Source organism: Chaetura pelagica, unplaced genomic scaffold (assembly GCF_000747805.2).
Source record: "Chaetura pelagica isolate M959 unplaced genomic scaffold, ChaPel_1.0 scaffold330, whole genome shotgun sequence".
NCBI lineage: Eukaryota > Metazoa > Chordata > Aves > Apodiformes > Apodidae > Chaetura > Chaetura pelagica.
Genome location: NW_009951918.1, coordinates 24,350 through 42,665, shown reverse-complemented (window position 1 = coordinate 42,665; position 18,316 = coordinate 24,350). Strand labels below are relative to the sequence as shown.

Below are 18,316 nucleotides of genomic sequence, written 5' to 3'. Positions count from 1 at the left end.
AGATGCAGGTTACTATGTGCGCTTACATTTAGATATATGTGTACTCTATATAATTTTAAAAAATGTTTTCAGTGTTAGTAAATTGATAATTAACTCAAAGTGCTTCTTCATAGGTGCAGCTTATGGTAACTGACAGTGAACTGTCTGATCAGTTTTCACTGGACACTGTTGGAAGTCATGGTTCTGTGAAATGCAAGAGTCATAAAAAGGAATATCAAGTGAGTTAAATTTCTCTTTCAAATTCATTACTTTCAGGAGATACAAATGAGGTAAGAGAAGAACAGTCTACTTCTAATGCTGTCTTTCTGTTCACAGGTTGGTGTCACCATAAACAACAGCAGTTTTAATATTACTAGAATTGTAACTTTCACGCCATTTTTTATGATCTCAAATAGAAGCAAATACACTTTGGAAGTAGCTGAAGAAGGCAAGGAGAAGTGGATTCCTATTGTTTTGCAACAGGTAAACTTATAAAGGAATCTATTCCAAGTTGTTTCTCTCAGGAAAAAAAACAAATTGTTTGAACACTTCTTGATAGAAATATGAGCCATGCATTGTTTTTAATGACAATGTCTGAATATGTTGTGCTTTTTCAATTAATTAGCTGTGTCCTCTTACCTTTTCTCAGTGTTGCTTTACGATATACTGTAAAACTGGTTTATATTGTAATTGTAATTTTTTCTGTTACCTGCATCATAAATAGTATGAAAAAAGACCTGTACTGTTACTCTGTTATCTCTCTCTGCAGTGGCACTGAAACTTCTGTTCAGTTTTTTGCAATGGTATGTGATAGAGTGCTTTGGCTGTGCTAGTATGTGTTCTTCTGGGACTAGACTCAGTGCTGATTTTTACTGCTTAATGCAGAGTGTCTAGAGAGGGATTGCTGGCCCCCAGGCTAAGCGTATGAGGATGGCTTTTGGGTTTTATGTGTGCTACAGAGGTCTGGAAGGTTGCAGACTGGGTGTGCAGCTTGACTGTTTGCACTGCAGTATCTCACAATTACGTTTTGTATGCGTTTAGTGTTTTGAGGCCATCATGTCTTCCTTCAGTACATGAAGAAAAAACAGTGCCTGTTTGTGGTGGTATAGGAGACACTGAATTTAGCCTCACAAGTAGGGTCATTGGAGGCCTTCTTGCATTTCTGTATCATTGTAGTTACTCCAAATGGTCACCAAGAAGTGCTTGCCAACTAAAATACCAAACTTAGAAGAATATTTTAAATCAGATTTGTAAGCAGATCTTTCTATTACATTTTTGGTACCATAAACACATTTTCCTTAGGTGTGCGTTTTATCTTTAATGATTATGGAAGATAAATACCATTTAAATATAATAATTTTAGTTCAGGAAATCGATACTACATTGTTTTTTGTTGTCTTCATGGTTTTTGTGAACTGCACACAGCGATGTTTAGATCTTTAATTGTTTAAGTCAGTTTAGCTTCCCATAACGTATACAATTATTTTCAGAAAAGTTTCTTTGCTTTTATTCAAGAATATCTGTTCGCCATAAGCCTACACATTTATTCTATTTCCTAATGTTCTTATATTCCTCTGAACCAAACTTTGACTACACATTTTTGGATTCTTTGTATGCACGCTTCCTCATCTGGTTTCCTGAAAAAGCTCATGTATAGTGGCATGGACCATTTCATATCTAACTTCTTAATCTGGGAAAATATAGTCAGTTTTTATTACTTCTTGGTGTTTTGTGATTTGTATTTGATACAGAGTTGTTATTAGAATAAATTTAATTATTTTACATAAACTTTTGAATTTTCCTGTAAAAACTATTCTAAAATAATAGTTTTGAAGGTCAGAGACATTGTTAAATATGTTACCTGTAGTTTGTTGACTGTTTTATTTATATGCTTACAGAATTTTCTAGCTTGTCCCAGAACTGTAATTGTTTCTCAGGTGTTTCATAATTGTATTAATCAAGTTTAGTATAATTTCAGACATTAAGTGTCAAAGGAGAACTTTCTACATTTTAGAATCACTCCTAATGTCTTCTGAAATGTTACATACTGGTGTTTATCAAATGGAGTAGTAGAGGTCAACAGAAGGCTCTGTATACCCTCCTAAATTATATCAAGCTTCACTCCCAGAGTTGTCTTTTTGCCACTATTGGTCTCTTTAGGCATCCAGGATTTGTGTTCAGGAACAAGTTCATATCTGATGCTCTTACCGAAATATGGAACTTTGCTATTCAGCTAGCCTAGATTTATTTATTTTTTTAATTAATGCCTCTGATTATTATTTTTTTTTTTTAAGTAATTCTCACTTCACTCTTTTACTTTAGGTTGATCTTCAAAAAACCAAGAAGCTTAGTGAAGTGATAATTCATGTCTCAACTTGCTCTCTTCTGTCCCCATTCTATTTTAGTCATTTTAAGTTAAGCGGAGTCCTTCCTGCTGCTTTTAGTTCTTATCTACTCTTCTTACTTAGTCACAGATAGCCTGTCCTTTTGTAAAACCCATCTTGGAGATTTTCCCTCTCTGAAAAGCAGTCAATCTACCAGAAACTTTAATTACTCTTTTTAGAAAAGTCCATCTTCTTCAAGGGTTGTAATAGAAATCGTTGTGCAGTGATTAGTATGAAATGGCTTTCTGAGGACAGTCCATTGTATTACCTGTGGTGCAAGACCAACATGCATCCTTAAAGCAAGGAAGGAAAGAAAGCAGGAGAGAGGGGAAGAGAGAAGGAAAGAGGTTGATACTGAAACAACTTGTTTAGCATATCCTTTGTACTTATGTTGATTTTGCTTTTAAACTTTCCTTCAATGTTGACAGGTTCTCCTTGAAGTGCTTTTGAGCTCTCTTAATTTCCATGTTGAGACTTACTTGCAGTGTTTTATGCTAGTTTGCAACACATTTAAATTTACTTTGTAGGTTACATGTTGATGTAGATTACACCTTCAATCTTGCAGTTTAACTATATTTTTTTCCTTTGTCTTCCTGCTTCCTGTGGTGTGAGAAACAATGGGAAAGGGAACTTAGTGGCATGGTAAGTTGGTGAACTAGTCTTTCACCATTGAAGATTTACATTCTAGGATTCAGATGCAGTTAAATATAATAATTTAATTTCTCAACTTATGTTGGGGAAAGATGTTCCTGAAGTTTTGGATGTTGCAGTTAAACAGTTGGAAATACAGGAAGACTGGTCTATCTGTACAGACTTTGGCTCTTGTTGGTTGAGAGTTATTGTTAATCATAGCTTGTTTCCAGGGCATGACTCTTAATTAGTTGGATATTTCATATCCATTATCTAGTTCTTGTGAATATGAAGTCTTACTGTTTTCACTTTTAGTTCCTTAACTTCCCAATTTCTTCATTGTAGTATGTATTATTTCTGACTTCCTTTCAATTTGTTGTGTTCAGGTAAGTAATTACTTCTAGTTTTTTTGATAGTTTCTGATCCCACTCACTATACTTTTCGGTAGAATTGTAGTAGATGAACTTTGGGCCAAAGTTAGTGCCATCTAATTTGTTTTGTCACTTACTTTAAAATATGTGATTTTTTTTTTTCCTAGTGTATTCCCTTTTGGCCTGAAAATGATGCCAACAAACTGCTCGTTAGAGTTGAAAATTCTGATCTCCCTGCAAAGAAAATAAATTTTGACAAGCAAGAAAACTGTCTGCTACTGCATTTGGACAACAAGGTAAATTGTTGCTTTCTGAAATTAGGTGAAACAATATGCATAATTGCTTAATTTCTGTTGTCAAACCTTTCTGTGTTCCTATACAATTAAGCATTGCAAAAACTTCGCTTAGGAAAACGTCATGTATATGCAAGTGTGTTATTCTCATGTTCTCTCTTTCTTGTGTGTGTTACGCAAGAGGTGTTTTGTTTTAAGGTCTTTTCTGCAAAGCAGATCAATAGAAGCCTCTATCTGAGGCTGAGAAGTATTTGTTAGTTATAAGTAATTAGTTACTTTGAGAAGTAACTTTGATTGCCCTGACTTTACTTCTGTGTTGCATATAGTCTCATTGAGCAGTAGTTTTTAAATAGGTAAGTATTTTTAATAGTAGAGTGTTTTGGAGGACATTAGTGGCTACAAATGGTTTGATGAAGGTAGGTTCCTCTGATACCAGCCTAAATTTTGACAGTACAGAACTCCTTCATAGTTTTGATTAATAAGTACAATGCCTGTTACCTAGTAGTTAGACCAGGGTAATATTTTAAAGATATGTTAAAAACAGGTTGGTTGTTTCACTATTAGACAATTTTATCTTACAAGAGTAAGATTTTTCCAAAATACATAAATTATATTTGCTTTACTAGACATTCATTCCACTGTTATTTACTGTATGATTTTTACATTTGATAGCTTGGAGGAATTATAGTAGATGTTAACCTGACTGAACATTCTACAGTGATTACATTTTCTAACTACCATGAGGGTGCAGCTCCATTTCTCTTGATAAACCATACTAAAGAGGAAATTGTTGAGTATGGACAAAGGTAGGTAAGAAAAATTTTAGTGTGGATGTCTGCACGGAGACATGCGAATTGTTATTTCATGTATTGTAAACATGCCTGTTTCTTCAGAAGCCTGTTTTTTTAAGAAATGGCTAATTTTATCAGGAGCACACAAAAATCTGTTGTTTTATAAATTGGAGAGAATTAATAGTTAACAGCACAGTGTTATGTAGTGGTAAGTGCCTGTTTCTAGAAGTAAAGAAGCAGTTTTGTGAGCTCTCTTGTCCCTTTTTATATTATATTTGTGTTCTTGCCCTCTACATCCCTGGTGGGGGCAAAGGATGTGTTTGGCTTCTCTGGAGCTGTGCAGGTGCTTACTGTGCAGAATAAGTAATTAATGATTTGTAAATGTGATTAGATTTGGGACTTCTACTGTTCTATCATGTTTAGCTGAGATTTAGCTGAAAGCATGGGTTAAAATGTTATGGGTGAGATGAAGGAACCAACTGAAAAATGAGTAGGTGGTTACACAAATTTTGTAAAGCCAGACCAAAACTAAGGTTATTTTAACAACTATGAGTTACCTGCAATTTGGTTGTGCACCTGCATGGAGTTGTAATGGTCCTGTTCTCAAACTGGAATGTCTTTGTAATGCTTTGCTACTGTGCACTTGGCTACTGCGTGGTGCTGAGTAGAGTAAGCATATCTACAGCATTCTTGACCTGTTTCTTACTAAAAACTGAATAGTCAGTTCCTGCTAGTCAACCAGAACAGTGCTTAAATGCTGTGTATTCCTCTTTGAAGAGTACAGTCAGTTGTTTCTTTTGTTTTTTCTCATTAAACATCAGTAATTTTTTATATTTTTACCTGGATTTTGGGAATCCCTAGTGTAAATTTAAGAAGTATATAGATAACTTTGTAATGAACTATGGAGGATAGAATATTTCAGTCAGGAGGGACCTGCAAAGATAATATAGTCCAACTGCCTGACCCTGTCTGGGCTTAGCAGAAGTTAAAGCTGTTATTAAGGGCATTGTTCAGATGCCTCTTCATTAGTGACAGGCATGGGGCATGGACCACCCCTCTAGGAAACCTCTTCCAGTGTTTGACCACCCTCTCAACAGAGAAATGCTTCCTAATGTCCAGTCTAATCCTTCCCTTACACAGCTTAGAACCATTCACATGCCTCCTATCTCTGGATCCCAGTGAGAAGAGCTCAGCAACTCCCTCTCCACTTTCCCTCCTGCGACAGGCTCCTTTCAGAGAGCTGCAGGAGACACCTGTCACTTTGTCAGTCTATGGGAGAGGGAATGGAGTTGGAAATCTGTTTGGCTGAAGATATCCACTGTATCCAGATACTAAACAGTGCACTTCTTTTCCTTCAGCAAATCATATAGGGGAAACCTTTCCTGAAAAATGGATTTCAAACACACTTTTTTTTGTAGTATTAGTGTTAGGCAGCACAAATCCCGAATTTTTGTTTCAGCTTGTAAGCTCCATTGTATGTTTTTTTTCTCCAGTTAATGTTAATCAGAAGTGGGGTTGGAAATTAGTGTTTTAAATCTGTGGTGTATGCTTTATTTCTACAGTATTAATTTATATTTTGAAGTATATACTGGTTTTGTTATTGTGCCGAGAATGGTTTCATGCATCTTTTTTTGTGCGTGATATTGTTTTAAGCTTTAATTATTTTTGCTATTAATAAGAATTCAAGGGTCATTGTTGAAATGCTAACGTGCAAAAGTCTTTGACAGAAAATATTAATTGGCATTTTAATTTAATATTACTTTGTTCCAGCTCCCTTGGTGAATTAGAAGACTGTCTTCAGCCAAATAAGGCAGTACTGTATACTTGGTCAGACCCAACAGGATCTAGAAAACTGAAATGGAGATGTGGAAACAGAACTGAAGAAGTTACCCCAAAAGAGGTACGATAACTGTCTAAATCTATTTTTTTTTTTGCTGTCTAGTTTATTATTCTGTTCATCACTATATGTATGAAATTCCATATGTTGAGAGTATGATCAGAAATCACATATGAGAGGTTTAAACACAGATCAGTAACAACACTGTGTGTGTGAGCTTGTGCCAAGTAAGCGTTGTCTTCATTTCAAATGCTTGTGCGTGTTGGAGGGACTACTGTAAAACTTCATAATTAAAAATGGTATTTTTTTCCTCTGCCTTATAAAGATTGTATTCTATTGTTGCTCATGTTGCTGAGATGTTTGCATTTGCTTGTGCATTAGAATGTTTAACAGACTTGTACAAACGTTTCCTCCTGCTTGTAGGACAAAATCGAAATACTCAGCCTGGATAGTAGAAAAGCAGTCTACTTAGTGTCATTTTTTGAAGGCTTGCAGCGTATTGTCCTGATCACTGAAGATGAGAATGTATTTAAATTGACATATGAAAGTGTAAAAGCAGAACTAGCAGAACAAGAAATTGTTCTTTCTTTGCAAGATGTTGGAATTTCATTGGTTAATAATTATACAAAGCAAGAAGTGTCCTACATTGGAATTACAAGGTAACGTATTTTGTGTGAAACAGTCTAAAATGTCTAACTTTTCATTTTGGGGTGCAACAGAAGAGGAAAAGAGGCCTGGGTAAGAGTATTTAGAACTACCCAAAGGGGTCCTTCAGTAAAGTTGGAGAGGGACTTTTTACAAGGGCATGTAGCGATAGGGCAAGGGGGAATGACTTTCAACTGAAATAATGTAGATTTAGGCTAGATACTGGGAAGAAATTCTTTACTGTGAAGGTGGTGAGATGCTGGAACAGGTTGCCCAGCAGATTTGTGGCTGCCCCCTTCCTGTAAGTGTTCAAGGCCAGGTTGGGTGGGGCTTTGAGCAATGTGGTTTAGTGGGAGGTGTTCCCTGCCCATGCAGGGGGGTTGGAACTGGATGATCTTTAAGGTCCCTCCCTACCCAAACTATTTTGTGGTGTAACATGCTGTTTTCCTGTTGCAAAGAGGGATGTAAGAGAAATGTTTTAACTTTGTCTTATATTAACGTATATGCTTTCTGTATTTTGATGTGTCTTGCAATACATAGTTATAACTCTCTGTGGCAAACTTCCCTATACATTGAAAAGAAGTATTTTCTTTGGGGAAGTAGTAATCAGTTTTAAGGACTAAGGTCTTTGGGTAGTCTGTGTCAGTGGATTTTTCTGTCTTTATTACAGAAAAAAGTTGCTGAATTCTGTGTTGAAGTTGCTGAATTCTGTGTTGAAATTTCTAATCTATTAGCAGCTTTTAGTTCTTCCTAAATTTGATTGAGAAATTATGGTGACTCCAAGACTCTGTAATACTTTGGGTTTTCTACTGTAACATCACAGAGGCAAGCAGAAAATGAACTGTGTAATGCTTGAGAAATGTGTGTTGTCATATATGTAAACAAGAATGCTTAAGGGACACCTGTATATCATCACCATAATTCACATACGTCTATATATTCATAGCTATGGGGTTACTAGAGGGAGGTTTTATCTCTTGATTAATTCTTTGCACTGCAAAACAAAAAGAAAGAACTTTACATGTATTCTTCACATTTCATATCTCTCGTTCATAAAGAAAATCCCAATTCTTGCTGTCACCTGCGATACAGACTGTGGAAATGCTCCATTAAAAGTGGCAGCTAGTTGCCTAGTCGGTGTTGTTTAGAAACTGTCGTCCATAGTCAGTACTGGTAGCACTAATAGTCAGTGTTGTTTTCTTGTTAAACCCTGAGTGGGTGTCAAATTCCTGAAAGCTCATTCTGAGGAAAAGTGATTATTTCTTGGGTATGACGAAGATGACCCTGTTAATCAGAATGTTCCTCTTTGTGAATGTCTTGTAAAAAGAAAGGAAAAGGCAGTTTGCATCTATCTTGATGAACAGACAGGTTTCACCATGTCTCTTCTGGATTCATAGCACATCTAGGAGGAAGGAGGTTAAAAAAAAACAAACGAGGAGTTAAAAAAGGGAAAACTCCCAGGAGTTTCAAAGTAGTACTCCATTTTGTAGCTGTTGTTTTGCTCTTTACCGCGCTTTTTTTTTGTGTGATTCTGCCACTGTGTCTGAACAGAGATGCAGATGTAGCTAAAAGGGGTTTGATTAGGGGGCTGTGTCTGGAAAACTATGTATTTGTGGGCTATAGTCTAACTTGTGAAAAAAAGAACCCCTCTGATAATGTTGGTTTGTATCCAATTATTTGCCTTTGGTTTGAATATAGATGAAATCAGACACAAAAGCTTCTCACAGAAGCAGTGGAATTAAAAAGAGTCCAGTGCCCTTTAAGGATGATTAATTATTTTGTTTGTTGGTTTGTGGTGTTTTTTGTTGGGGCTTTTTTGGTGTGGTGTTTTTAATTAATAAAAATAAGAGGTAAAAGAAAAGAACTGAGTTTGAGATAGCAGTAAAAAAAACAAAACACCACCAATGAAACAAACAAAACCAAAACCTCCTACCATAAAAGATGGTAGAGGAAACATGCAAACCAAAATCACTATCTATTGATTAAGACAGAAAGAGTGAAGAAACTAGCTATCAAAAACAAGAGGCAGTTCAGGAAACAGGTTCTCAAACTTTTAATAAATTCAGCTATGACAAAGTACATGCAGGAGTATATGCAGAAAACTATCTTGAGATTTTAGAGTAGTGGATGACAGTACTGTTAAAACTGAGCTTCCTGATCAAGTATCCTTACATACCCATCTTCATCAAAATGGGGAGTTATACAGACTTGCTCTGGACTTTTCTTTATTGCACTGTGTTGGGAAGACTGGCTCCCACTTAGTACCAGAAGGGCAATGGGTGATTTGGGTCACTTTTATTTACTACAGCAATGCTTTGTGATGTGGTTTCTCATTCCATGGTTATGGTTTAACCTGTTAAAAGCCATACTACAGTTGATAAAACTTGTCCTTCTTTCTTGGACCTTTGTTTTGTTTTCAAAGTTCTGATGTGGTTTGGGAGACAAAACTCCAAAAGAAGTCAAGATGGAGACCAATGAGTGTAAAGCAGACTGATAAATTAGAACAAGAATTCAGAGACTACACTGAGCTGACACCTTCAGAAAATAAGATTATTGAGTTGGAATCAAATGTTTTGGTAATACTGATTGTTCTTTAATTCTATTGTTTACATGTATACACAGGAAAAAGACAGTGTGTTAATTTTGCTATCCTTGAAACTTCCCATGAGAATTAATATGCTTGATTTACCTAGTCCATTTGAAAACCCTTCTGAATCTACAGAAAAAAACTTTGGAAAAAAAATAAATCCATAAATCTTTGAAACTGCAGTTGCATGTTTTTGCAGATCCTGGGACTAAGCATGCATAAAGCCTACAGTAAAGAAGCTTTGCATGTGGTTCATATACTTACTAATGAGATGGGCAGGGTGTTAGTTTTGGATTTGTTTTTTTCTTATTTTGCTTTAACCCAAGATTATGTATTTTTCAAGTGCCTTATTGTGAGATAATTCAACTGTGTCAGTCAATCAAATATATATGAAAAAAATAATCCCAGAAATTCTAGTGGACTGTAGGGGCACATTATGCTCCAAATGCTGCTGTCTTTGTCTGTAGATAAATTCTAGGTACTCATTAGAGTCATGTTGTATGTAAATTAACATGGTACAGTAAAATAAGCCAAATAGAAGTTTTATATTATACTACTCTGTCATTCCTCTAGAAAGCCATGTACTAAACAGTAGTAATCCCCCAAATAATGCAGTTTTTTGTATTTTACTTTTATAGAAATTTATTACAAAATTTGGTCATTTTAAATAAACGAGTTATGACATGGGACTTAAAAGCTGCAGGACTTTTACTGCTAAGCTATCTTTACAATGTTAATTAACAGTGTAAATTTTAAGATATATTATAAAAACCATTATTTTGAAACACATAGTATACTGAATTTTCTTCCATAACACAATAGGTGTGTTTAACTCCTAATGGAATCAACATGAAAATTCAGCAACCAAATGAGATTCCTATTAGACGGAATTACTTGCCAGCTTTAAAAGTAGAATACAGCTCATCTGCACATCAGAAGTCTTTCAGAATTCAAATTTACAGGATACAGGTGAGTTTTTAGTAGGAGTGAGTAGTGAGTAATTTAGTAAGAAACAGCAACTTTTATGGAAACGTGGTTTTATTTTTAGAATTGTGTGGATTTGTCATGTTTTGATTTTAATTGTACTCATTGGCTTTTACATCAGTGCTTCTCGATCGATCTTTGGAAATACCATTTAAATAGAAAAAACCCCAGACAACTATAACTGCTCAGAAAAAACATCATTCATCTTCCATGCTTTTTCTTGTGACTTTTGTTTACAACTAACAAAAATATAGGTACAATTTGTAGTTGTGCGTATGCTCAAGTTTATTAAAAGGAATCTTATGCAAAAATTGCATGGACCATTTATTACCACCAACTTAGAGTATCTTTTCTAGTCTTTTTGGATTGGTTAATTTAATTTTGAAAATATTTTGAAGCACAATAGTTGCTTTTTTTTTTTCTGCATTTTTATTGGTGGAATGCTACAGGTAATTTTCTTAAATATTGTGATTGCCTTGATTTTAAAATACTTCACTGTTGAAAAGCTAATGTGCTGCATCTTGTCCTGTCCTTAACCCTATTAGATACAAAACCAGATTCCTGGAGCCATATTTCCCTTTGTGTTTTATCCTATTAAACCTCCAAAGTCCATCGCCTTGGATTCAGGTTTGTTGTTTTAGTTAAATGTAATTCTTACTTCTCAAATGACAAGGTAATTTGCTTGCACTGAAGTTAGCTGTGACATTTTTAGCAGATGATGTCTAGACTGACTACATGTAACAAAAATACTGATTTTAGAGACAGGGAAGCAATTTACTCTACAAAGAGGATACACAGAAAACCATTTAAGAGGTTAACAGAAGAAAACAAAATTTATTTCATCCATCAATTTCATACCTCTTAAGCAAATCTTTTTGGCGTACTAGTTCAGTGCTCTCACCAATCAAAGTTACATTTGGTTAAAGCTTAAAACAGCCTTTTGGCAGTTGCCTTCAGACTACAACTAAAAGTTAATGCTGACTAAGATAGAAAAGTTGCCTGCTGAAAATGGGAAAAGATCACATTGTTGCTTATATTGATGGTAGTGAATCTGTTGCACTGTTTCGGTATTACTTGCACATGCAGTTCTTGGGCAGTGACTCACTCTTCATCTCCAATTATCTGATTTTTTTCCTACTGCCCCAAATAAATTGTCTTAATAATGTTATTTAGTTTTTTTAACTTGCTTGCATGTGATAGATGACCCAGTGACCTATCTGAAATAATCTTAACTAATAAGAAGAGTGTGTGCCACCCTAAGCTCAATATTACTATATGAGGCACCACGTATAAGCTGGGTGATAGCAAGCTATTTTTTGCGTGTTTAGTATCTTGCTTTCCAACTTCTCCATTGCTCGGAGCATAGAGCTCAATGTCAGCATAGTATGTGATGAACTGAAGTCTTCTGTTGACTCATCCAAGTCACTTGGAAGGCCAGAGTAATCCAAGGATGGATTCTGGATTCAGACAAAGAATACTGCTTGTAGTTCTGTACAGAAGCTAGTAAGATGTCAGGTGTTCACTTGCAATATGTTTAATTTCCAGCTAGAGTGCATAAATCTGTGGATTTTTGTTGTTGTTGGTTTTTTGTTTAGTTTAATCCTAGAATGGTGAAAGGTGGAAGGGACTTTAAAGATCACCAGGTTCCAACCTTCTGGCTATGAGCAGGCTCACCTCCCACTAGACCAGGCCTCATCCACCCTGGCCTCAAACATCTCCTGGGGGGAGGATGGAGGGAGCAGTATTGCCCCTGACCAAATATATTATATTTTTGTATCAGGTGTTGGAAAATCTTACTCCATGACTAGGCAATTTTTTAAAGTCTAGTATCAATATTAGTGTGCTTTTAAATGAAAATGGCACATTTTCAGAGGTCAGCAAAGTAGAATTTTGATGTTCCATTTCATCCTTGTCTTCCTGTTCCTTTCTGTTCCTGCGCCTTTCCCTGACTTAGTTGTTTGCCTGTCATATCTATTATGTAATCCTACTTTATAGGCTTGAGAAAACCCTGAACATACATGAAATTTTAATATTAAAATATACTTATATGTCTATCATACAAAATCTGTACTGATCGCTTTTTATTTTACAATGCATAGCACCAAAACCATTTACTGATGTCAGTATTGTCATGAGAACTGCAGGACATTCACAAATATCTCATATTAAGTAAGTATTTTGACATGTTCCATCTCTTTTGCTGTGGATTGTGTTTAATCAATCTTCAAAATTATTATAGCGGCAAATGTAGTGCAAGATTTTATACCAGCTTATTATTAGAAAGATCAGAGCCCTTGGAGATGAAAGCTTGGCCCCCTGTATAATCCACATAATTGCAGAGTAAAGCAAGGATTTGTGTCTTTTTAATGCAGAATTTTCATCTTCAATTTAGAAGAACCTCTGTCTGGTGCTTTATACAGTCCTAAATGCTTCTACTTGATTAAAGTTGTTCTGGTTAGAGGAAATCTAATTTTCTTACACCATTAGGCAAAGCCTGCTTTTCACCAGTAATGGTGAATCCCATTAGGCGACTAATTTTCATACCACACCTTAATAATTCTTTTTTGTTTCATATGTAGGTATTTTAAGGTCCTGATTCAAGAGATGGATCTCAGATTAGATCTTGGCTTCCTGTATGCAGTGGCTGAATTTTTTACACAGGCTGATGTGCTGAGTGACCAAGAGGTAGACACTTTTTGTTGTTTAAAGATGAATAGTTTTAATGTTTGTAATTATTCAATTTGTATTAAAAAAACCCAAACAAACAACTAGACTTGGTCTTCTGTGTCCATAACACTGGTTAATTGCTGTGTCTGGGATTAATGTGAAGCTGTGAGATTAAGAGTTACTTCTGTAACTTTGGTGATTTTAAGGAAAATTTTAAAAACAAGAGTATGATACGGTTGACATGTTAATACTAAATGGAGAAGAGAGGGCAGTGGGAAGGAGTTGAATTCCTGTACTGCAGGGAGAAGGGGAGAAGTTTGTACAGAGAAATAAAGAATATAATGTGAAGTGCAAGATAGTCTGCTTGATAAATAACAATTGAAAGCTCAGAGACAACCACAAGGCAACCAAAGCACCACACTTTCTTTGATTTGCAAACCTCCCCTTTCCCCGTCCCCTGCCCCACCTCCCCCCCGGAAAGAGCTGTTTAGATACAGTGCAATTCTGTTGTATATTTGGCATGCCATTGTTGTTACGAGTATTGAAATTGAATGTCAGTACATAAGGAGCTGATAATAGATTGCTTATCTCAAAGTGTACTGGTTTTGTCTGCATCTCGAGAATGCTGCTAGTGAAAAATGAATCAGAAATATTTGCATAAAAGATCTGCCTGGTTTAATAGAGCAAAAAGGTCCTTTTTGATGTGGCATTTAAATGTATAGTCTTACTGTGATGAGTAAAAGGTATGCTGGAAAGGCCCTTTACTTTTATTTCTGCCTATCTACACGTCAGAGATTAAAAAAACCACAACTTATTACTGCTCAGGGTTATACTAAAATAGGGAGAAAAATATTAAAAAGTTGCTCTAGAGTGAATATAAATTGAGAAGCGGAACAACAAGAGAATTAATTTTTAGAATAACATTTCAAGCAGAAGAAGAGTGTTGTTAGCTTTTGAAAGATTACGGCAGAATAAATGTATGTAAGTCTGCAAGTTGTAGTTGAGTAGATTCATCTAAGTACATTTGTCACTGTTGCACAGTATAATGTGTTAAATCTGCCCTCAATTTCCTACTTCTGTTTCTTAAGCATATGGAGTTCTTTGTTTTGAATTATACAAAGAAGATTCTGATTTTAGCAGGTTGTTTGTAGCTTATGTTCTGGCCTGTAATGATGGAAAACTAAATGTACTGTCTGGTTCATGGATGCTTATGTTACCTTGATGCTTAGGTTACCTTGAAGCCAGGCATGAAGATCTAGTTGATTCTTCCTAGTTCTGTCTTCATTTCCCATTACTGTAATTTGAAGCCTGTGGGTTCTTTGCAGAGCTCTACTGACAGCACAGTTTTGGACAGACTCACAAAACACACTAATTGCTTATTGATTTAAGAACTGTTGGTGATAATGCAAATTCCAGGAAAATTTCAGCTTCAAGAATGGGATCCTCTCTGGTGAAACACACCATTCTGTAATTCAAGACCTAAGCATGTCTTTACATATTGTCTTTTCTTATATTGTAAACTCCTGAATCAAAACTGCATAATGTAGTTCTTTTAAAGGCTGGATGAGGCAGTTTTGTTAAAGAGTATAAGCATAGGTAAACATCTTTAAAAGTGTAAGTAGTAAGAACAAGCAGTCTAGTTGTGACTTAAAAAATATAAGGAAATTTGAAGCATTTCTTAAACAAAGCAGGCACCTAGTGGACATTAATAATGTTACTTTAGAATTGTTTCAGAAATGTTGATCAATTTTCATATGTAGGAATACATAGTCTAAACTGGTGGTTCCCAGCAGTGTGTTAGGCAATACAGTCTATTACATTTGTTGATAACAGGTGTACATATTAATTTTAGATTATTATGGTAGTTTGAAGAATTATGTTGAATTTCAGTGCATGGTTTTAGTGTGGGAAAAGTACAGATGTGTTTTATTCCCTCCCCTTCCAGTCGAAAGATGAATGATTTGATACCAGCAGTATGAGCTGATTCACTAAATCCAGAGATTAGAGGAGATCCTCTTCTGCAATTCTATTTTTAGTGGAATAGCAAATAATAATTTTAGGATTTGATCCCTATTTATTATTTAGTGCCTTGACTGTTCTGCTTGTTTTAAGTAGCAAGGTGGTACTTGGGATACCTGAATTTACTCTTCTGAAAGGACGTCTCACATTACTTTCACTTAGAACTTAATTTTATTTAACAGTTAAGTCTTTTCTGACTACAACTTTAAAATTGTTATTATATAAAATTCTTAAAATGTTTTTTTTTTTGCACTTGGCTACTTATTAAAAAACTCTTGTAAAGGAGCTCTATCTTTTGAATTAGAAAAGAGAAAAGGGCTATATGCAAGTCTTCTCAGAGTGTGTAAAAGTCAAGTTTCTATATGACAGAAAATACTCTCTATTTTTTTTTATCTAGCAACTTCTTTTACTCTTCTGAAAGGACGTCTCACATTACTTTCACTTAGAACTTAATTTTATTTAACAGTTAAGTCTTTTCTGACTACAACTTTAAAATTGTTATTATATAAAATTCTTAAAATGTTTTTTTTTTTGCACTTGGCTACTTATTAAAAAACTCTTGTAAAGGAGCTCTATCTTTTGAATTAGAAAAGAGAAAAGGGCTATATGCAAGTCTTCTCAGAGTGTGTAAAAGTCAAGTTTCTATATGACAGAAAATACTCTCTATTTTTTTTTATCTAGCAACTTCTATTCTGTATGTTCAGAAGGGCATGCCCCTTGTTTGACTCAGCTAAAAATTGTCCAAACTTTATTTGACAATATTTTATATTTGAACTTCCATGAAGACATGTATTTATTTATTTATTTTACTATTAATTGGGTGTGTGTTGGATTGTCTTTTTATAACCATTTTTCCTCTTCATACAAAAAAGTCAGCAAACACATTCTAGTTAAAAATACTCTAAAATGTTCAGTCTTTCAGTATAATATCAGGATAGTATAAGTAGTATTAGTCAATGTATTGCGCCTTAACAACATATGCATGGTAATTTTATATACTCTGAATGTTAAAATAATACTGCTTTTAAAATGTATTCACAGCTAGAACTTTTCAAAAAGGATGTTCAGTCTCTTCAAGAAGAGCTGATGAGTGTATCATCAATGGATACATCACAGATCAGCTTGTATGAATACTTTCATATCTCTCCAATTAAGGTACACTTTTTCGTAGTACAGCCTGTGTTTGCTCTCTAACTGAATAATTTTTGTCCTGTGCAGGAGAGTAGGCATTGGAACTGAAGAAACATAGGGGTGATCAGAAATTACACAAAAATGTCCCTGAAAAGTGCTTTCACTGTTACCAATAACAGCATTACTATGCAATGACATTTTCTGCTTTATTGTTACTTACTCACTAGAAAAGCAGTTTTGATTTTTGTCTCGAGGCTTTTGGCTCTTCCCCATTCCCATAAATGTTCAGGTACAGCTGATTAGTAGTGTGTACATACATGGAGACAAAGCAGCCTGTTTGCTCAAATCTGTCTCAGCATTTTTAGCTTACTGGTCCTAGTTTTGGGGTTTGTGTTTTTTACACAGTAATTTGTGTAGCTGATGTTGTTAGACCTGTGAGGGTACTTGGGAGGCTAGGTACTGTGAGTACTTGGTAGGAGAATCTCCACTCCATTTCATAGGAAATAGATCAAAGAATGGTTTGAGTTTCAGCTCCTTACAGTAGCTGGTGAGGTGTTAGAAAAAATCTGCTATTAGAACAGGTAATTCCAGGACATGCTTGGCTAGCTTTATATGAGTGTCTCTTTCAGTGTTTCTTCATTTAGGTGTTCTTAAGTGTGTCTCCAGTTGTTTTATTGCAAAAACTGCTCCAAGATTTGACAAAAGTAAAATGCCCTTTATTTGTTAAGATAACAAAGTGAACACTTTGTAACAAAGTAAACAAAAGCTTATTTTTTAATGTATTCTGTCATATTTGACAAGAAAAAAATCTATGTAGGAGATAGGATGGCATATATGGCCTTCAGGTTCTAATAAAAGATTAGGCTTTAACAGTTATGAAGTCAATATAGAAGTGTGAAGTTAAGTGACAATGATTCTGCAAGATGAGCTATGTCTCAATGAAGTGACCTATAGTTAAACTCTGTTATACATTAATGAATGGCCACATGGTGTGTTCAGATAATGCAGAACAGGCATAGCTGCTTTTCTTATGTCCATTGAGCAATTTTCCTGGCTATTTTTTCTATTTTGAGACTATCACCTTAATTGCTGTGAAATTAATACTTTGGTTAATTCAGGTCCGCACAGGTGAGATTTTCCTTGCATACATATTCAGTGTTATTTAACACCCATAAAACTGGTCTTAATTGTTTGTGTTCAGCCTTTTGTTTCTCGTTTGTGCTTGGACACGATGCTGTTGTCATTTGCAGTCTGCTTTGATTTTGGGTATTACTTAAAAAACCACCATTTTGGCAACAAGCTAGTAACCTAAATTGGAGACCTTATAGCAGCCTTCCAGTGCCTGAAGGGGCTTACAGGAAAGCTGGGGAGGGACTGTTTGCAAGGATGTGCAAGTCATAGGACAAAGGGCAATGATCTTAGAGCAGAGTAGATACAGATCAGACATCAGGAAGAAATTCTTTACAGTGAGGGTGGTGAAACAGTGGCCCATGTTCTCCAGAGAAGTATTGGAGGCCCCATCCCTGTAGACATTAATTGTCAGACTTGATGGGGCTCTGAACAACCTGATCTAGTTAAAGACGTCCCTGCTTGTTACAGGGGGTTGGACTAGATGACCTGTAACCCTTCCAACCCAAAACATTCTGTGATTCTGTAAATTACAGCTAGAAGATTCTGGACACTTTATCTAAAAACAGGAGTAGGCAATTTCAAGTTCCTGTTTTCTTAAAGGTGGTTCCAGTTGATCGGTTTTACTTCTAATACATGTTTTTTTATTGTCCTATGTGGTGTATTTATGTTCTCTGTTATGAAGTCAGTCAAGATTAGAAATGTCTTTTCACAATTTTTTGAATAAGCTAAATTATTATGAAGATAGAAATATAATACTTCTAATAACTCTCAATTTTATTTCTCAATTTCATTTTTATCCTTAAGTTACATTTAAGCTTTTCACTCAGTACGGGTGGAGAAGACAGTAACAAAGAAGAAGGAAAGAGT

General features: G+C 35.2%; 1 protein-coding gene across 1 annotated transcript in view; it reads left to right on the top strand.

Moving 5' to 3' along the window:
- The window catches only part of VPS13A (vacuolar protein sorting 13 homolog A (S. cerevisiae)), a 141,316-nt gene that overhangs the window by 102,529 nt on the left and 20,471 nt on the right, over positions 1-18,316 (top strand). Inside the window, 14 exon segments of the mRNA XM_009994968.1 lie at positions 114-218; positions 316-462; positions 3,532-3,660; positions 4,330-4,463; positions 6,219-6,348; positions 6,709-6,944; positions 9,353-9,506; positions 10,340-10,486; positions 11,047-11,128; positions 12,601-12,670; positions 13,081-13,186; positions 16,229-16,342; positions 18,254-18,305; positions 18,308-18,316. The exon segment at positions 18,308-18,316 is cut by the window's right edge and continues 79 nt beyond it. Of these exon segments, the coding sequence (XP_009993270.1) occupies positions 114-218; positions 316-462; positions 3,532-3,660; positions 4,330-4,463; positions 6,219-6,348; positions 6,709-6,944; positions 9,353-9,506; positions 10,340-10,486; positions 11,047-11,128; positions 12,601-12,670; positions 13,081-13,186; positions 16,229-16,342; positions 18,254-18,305; positions 18,308-18,316 (1,615 nt within the window).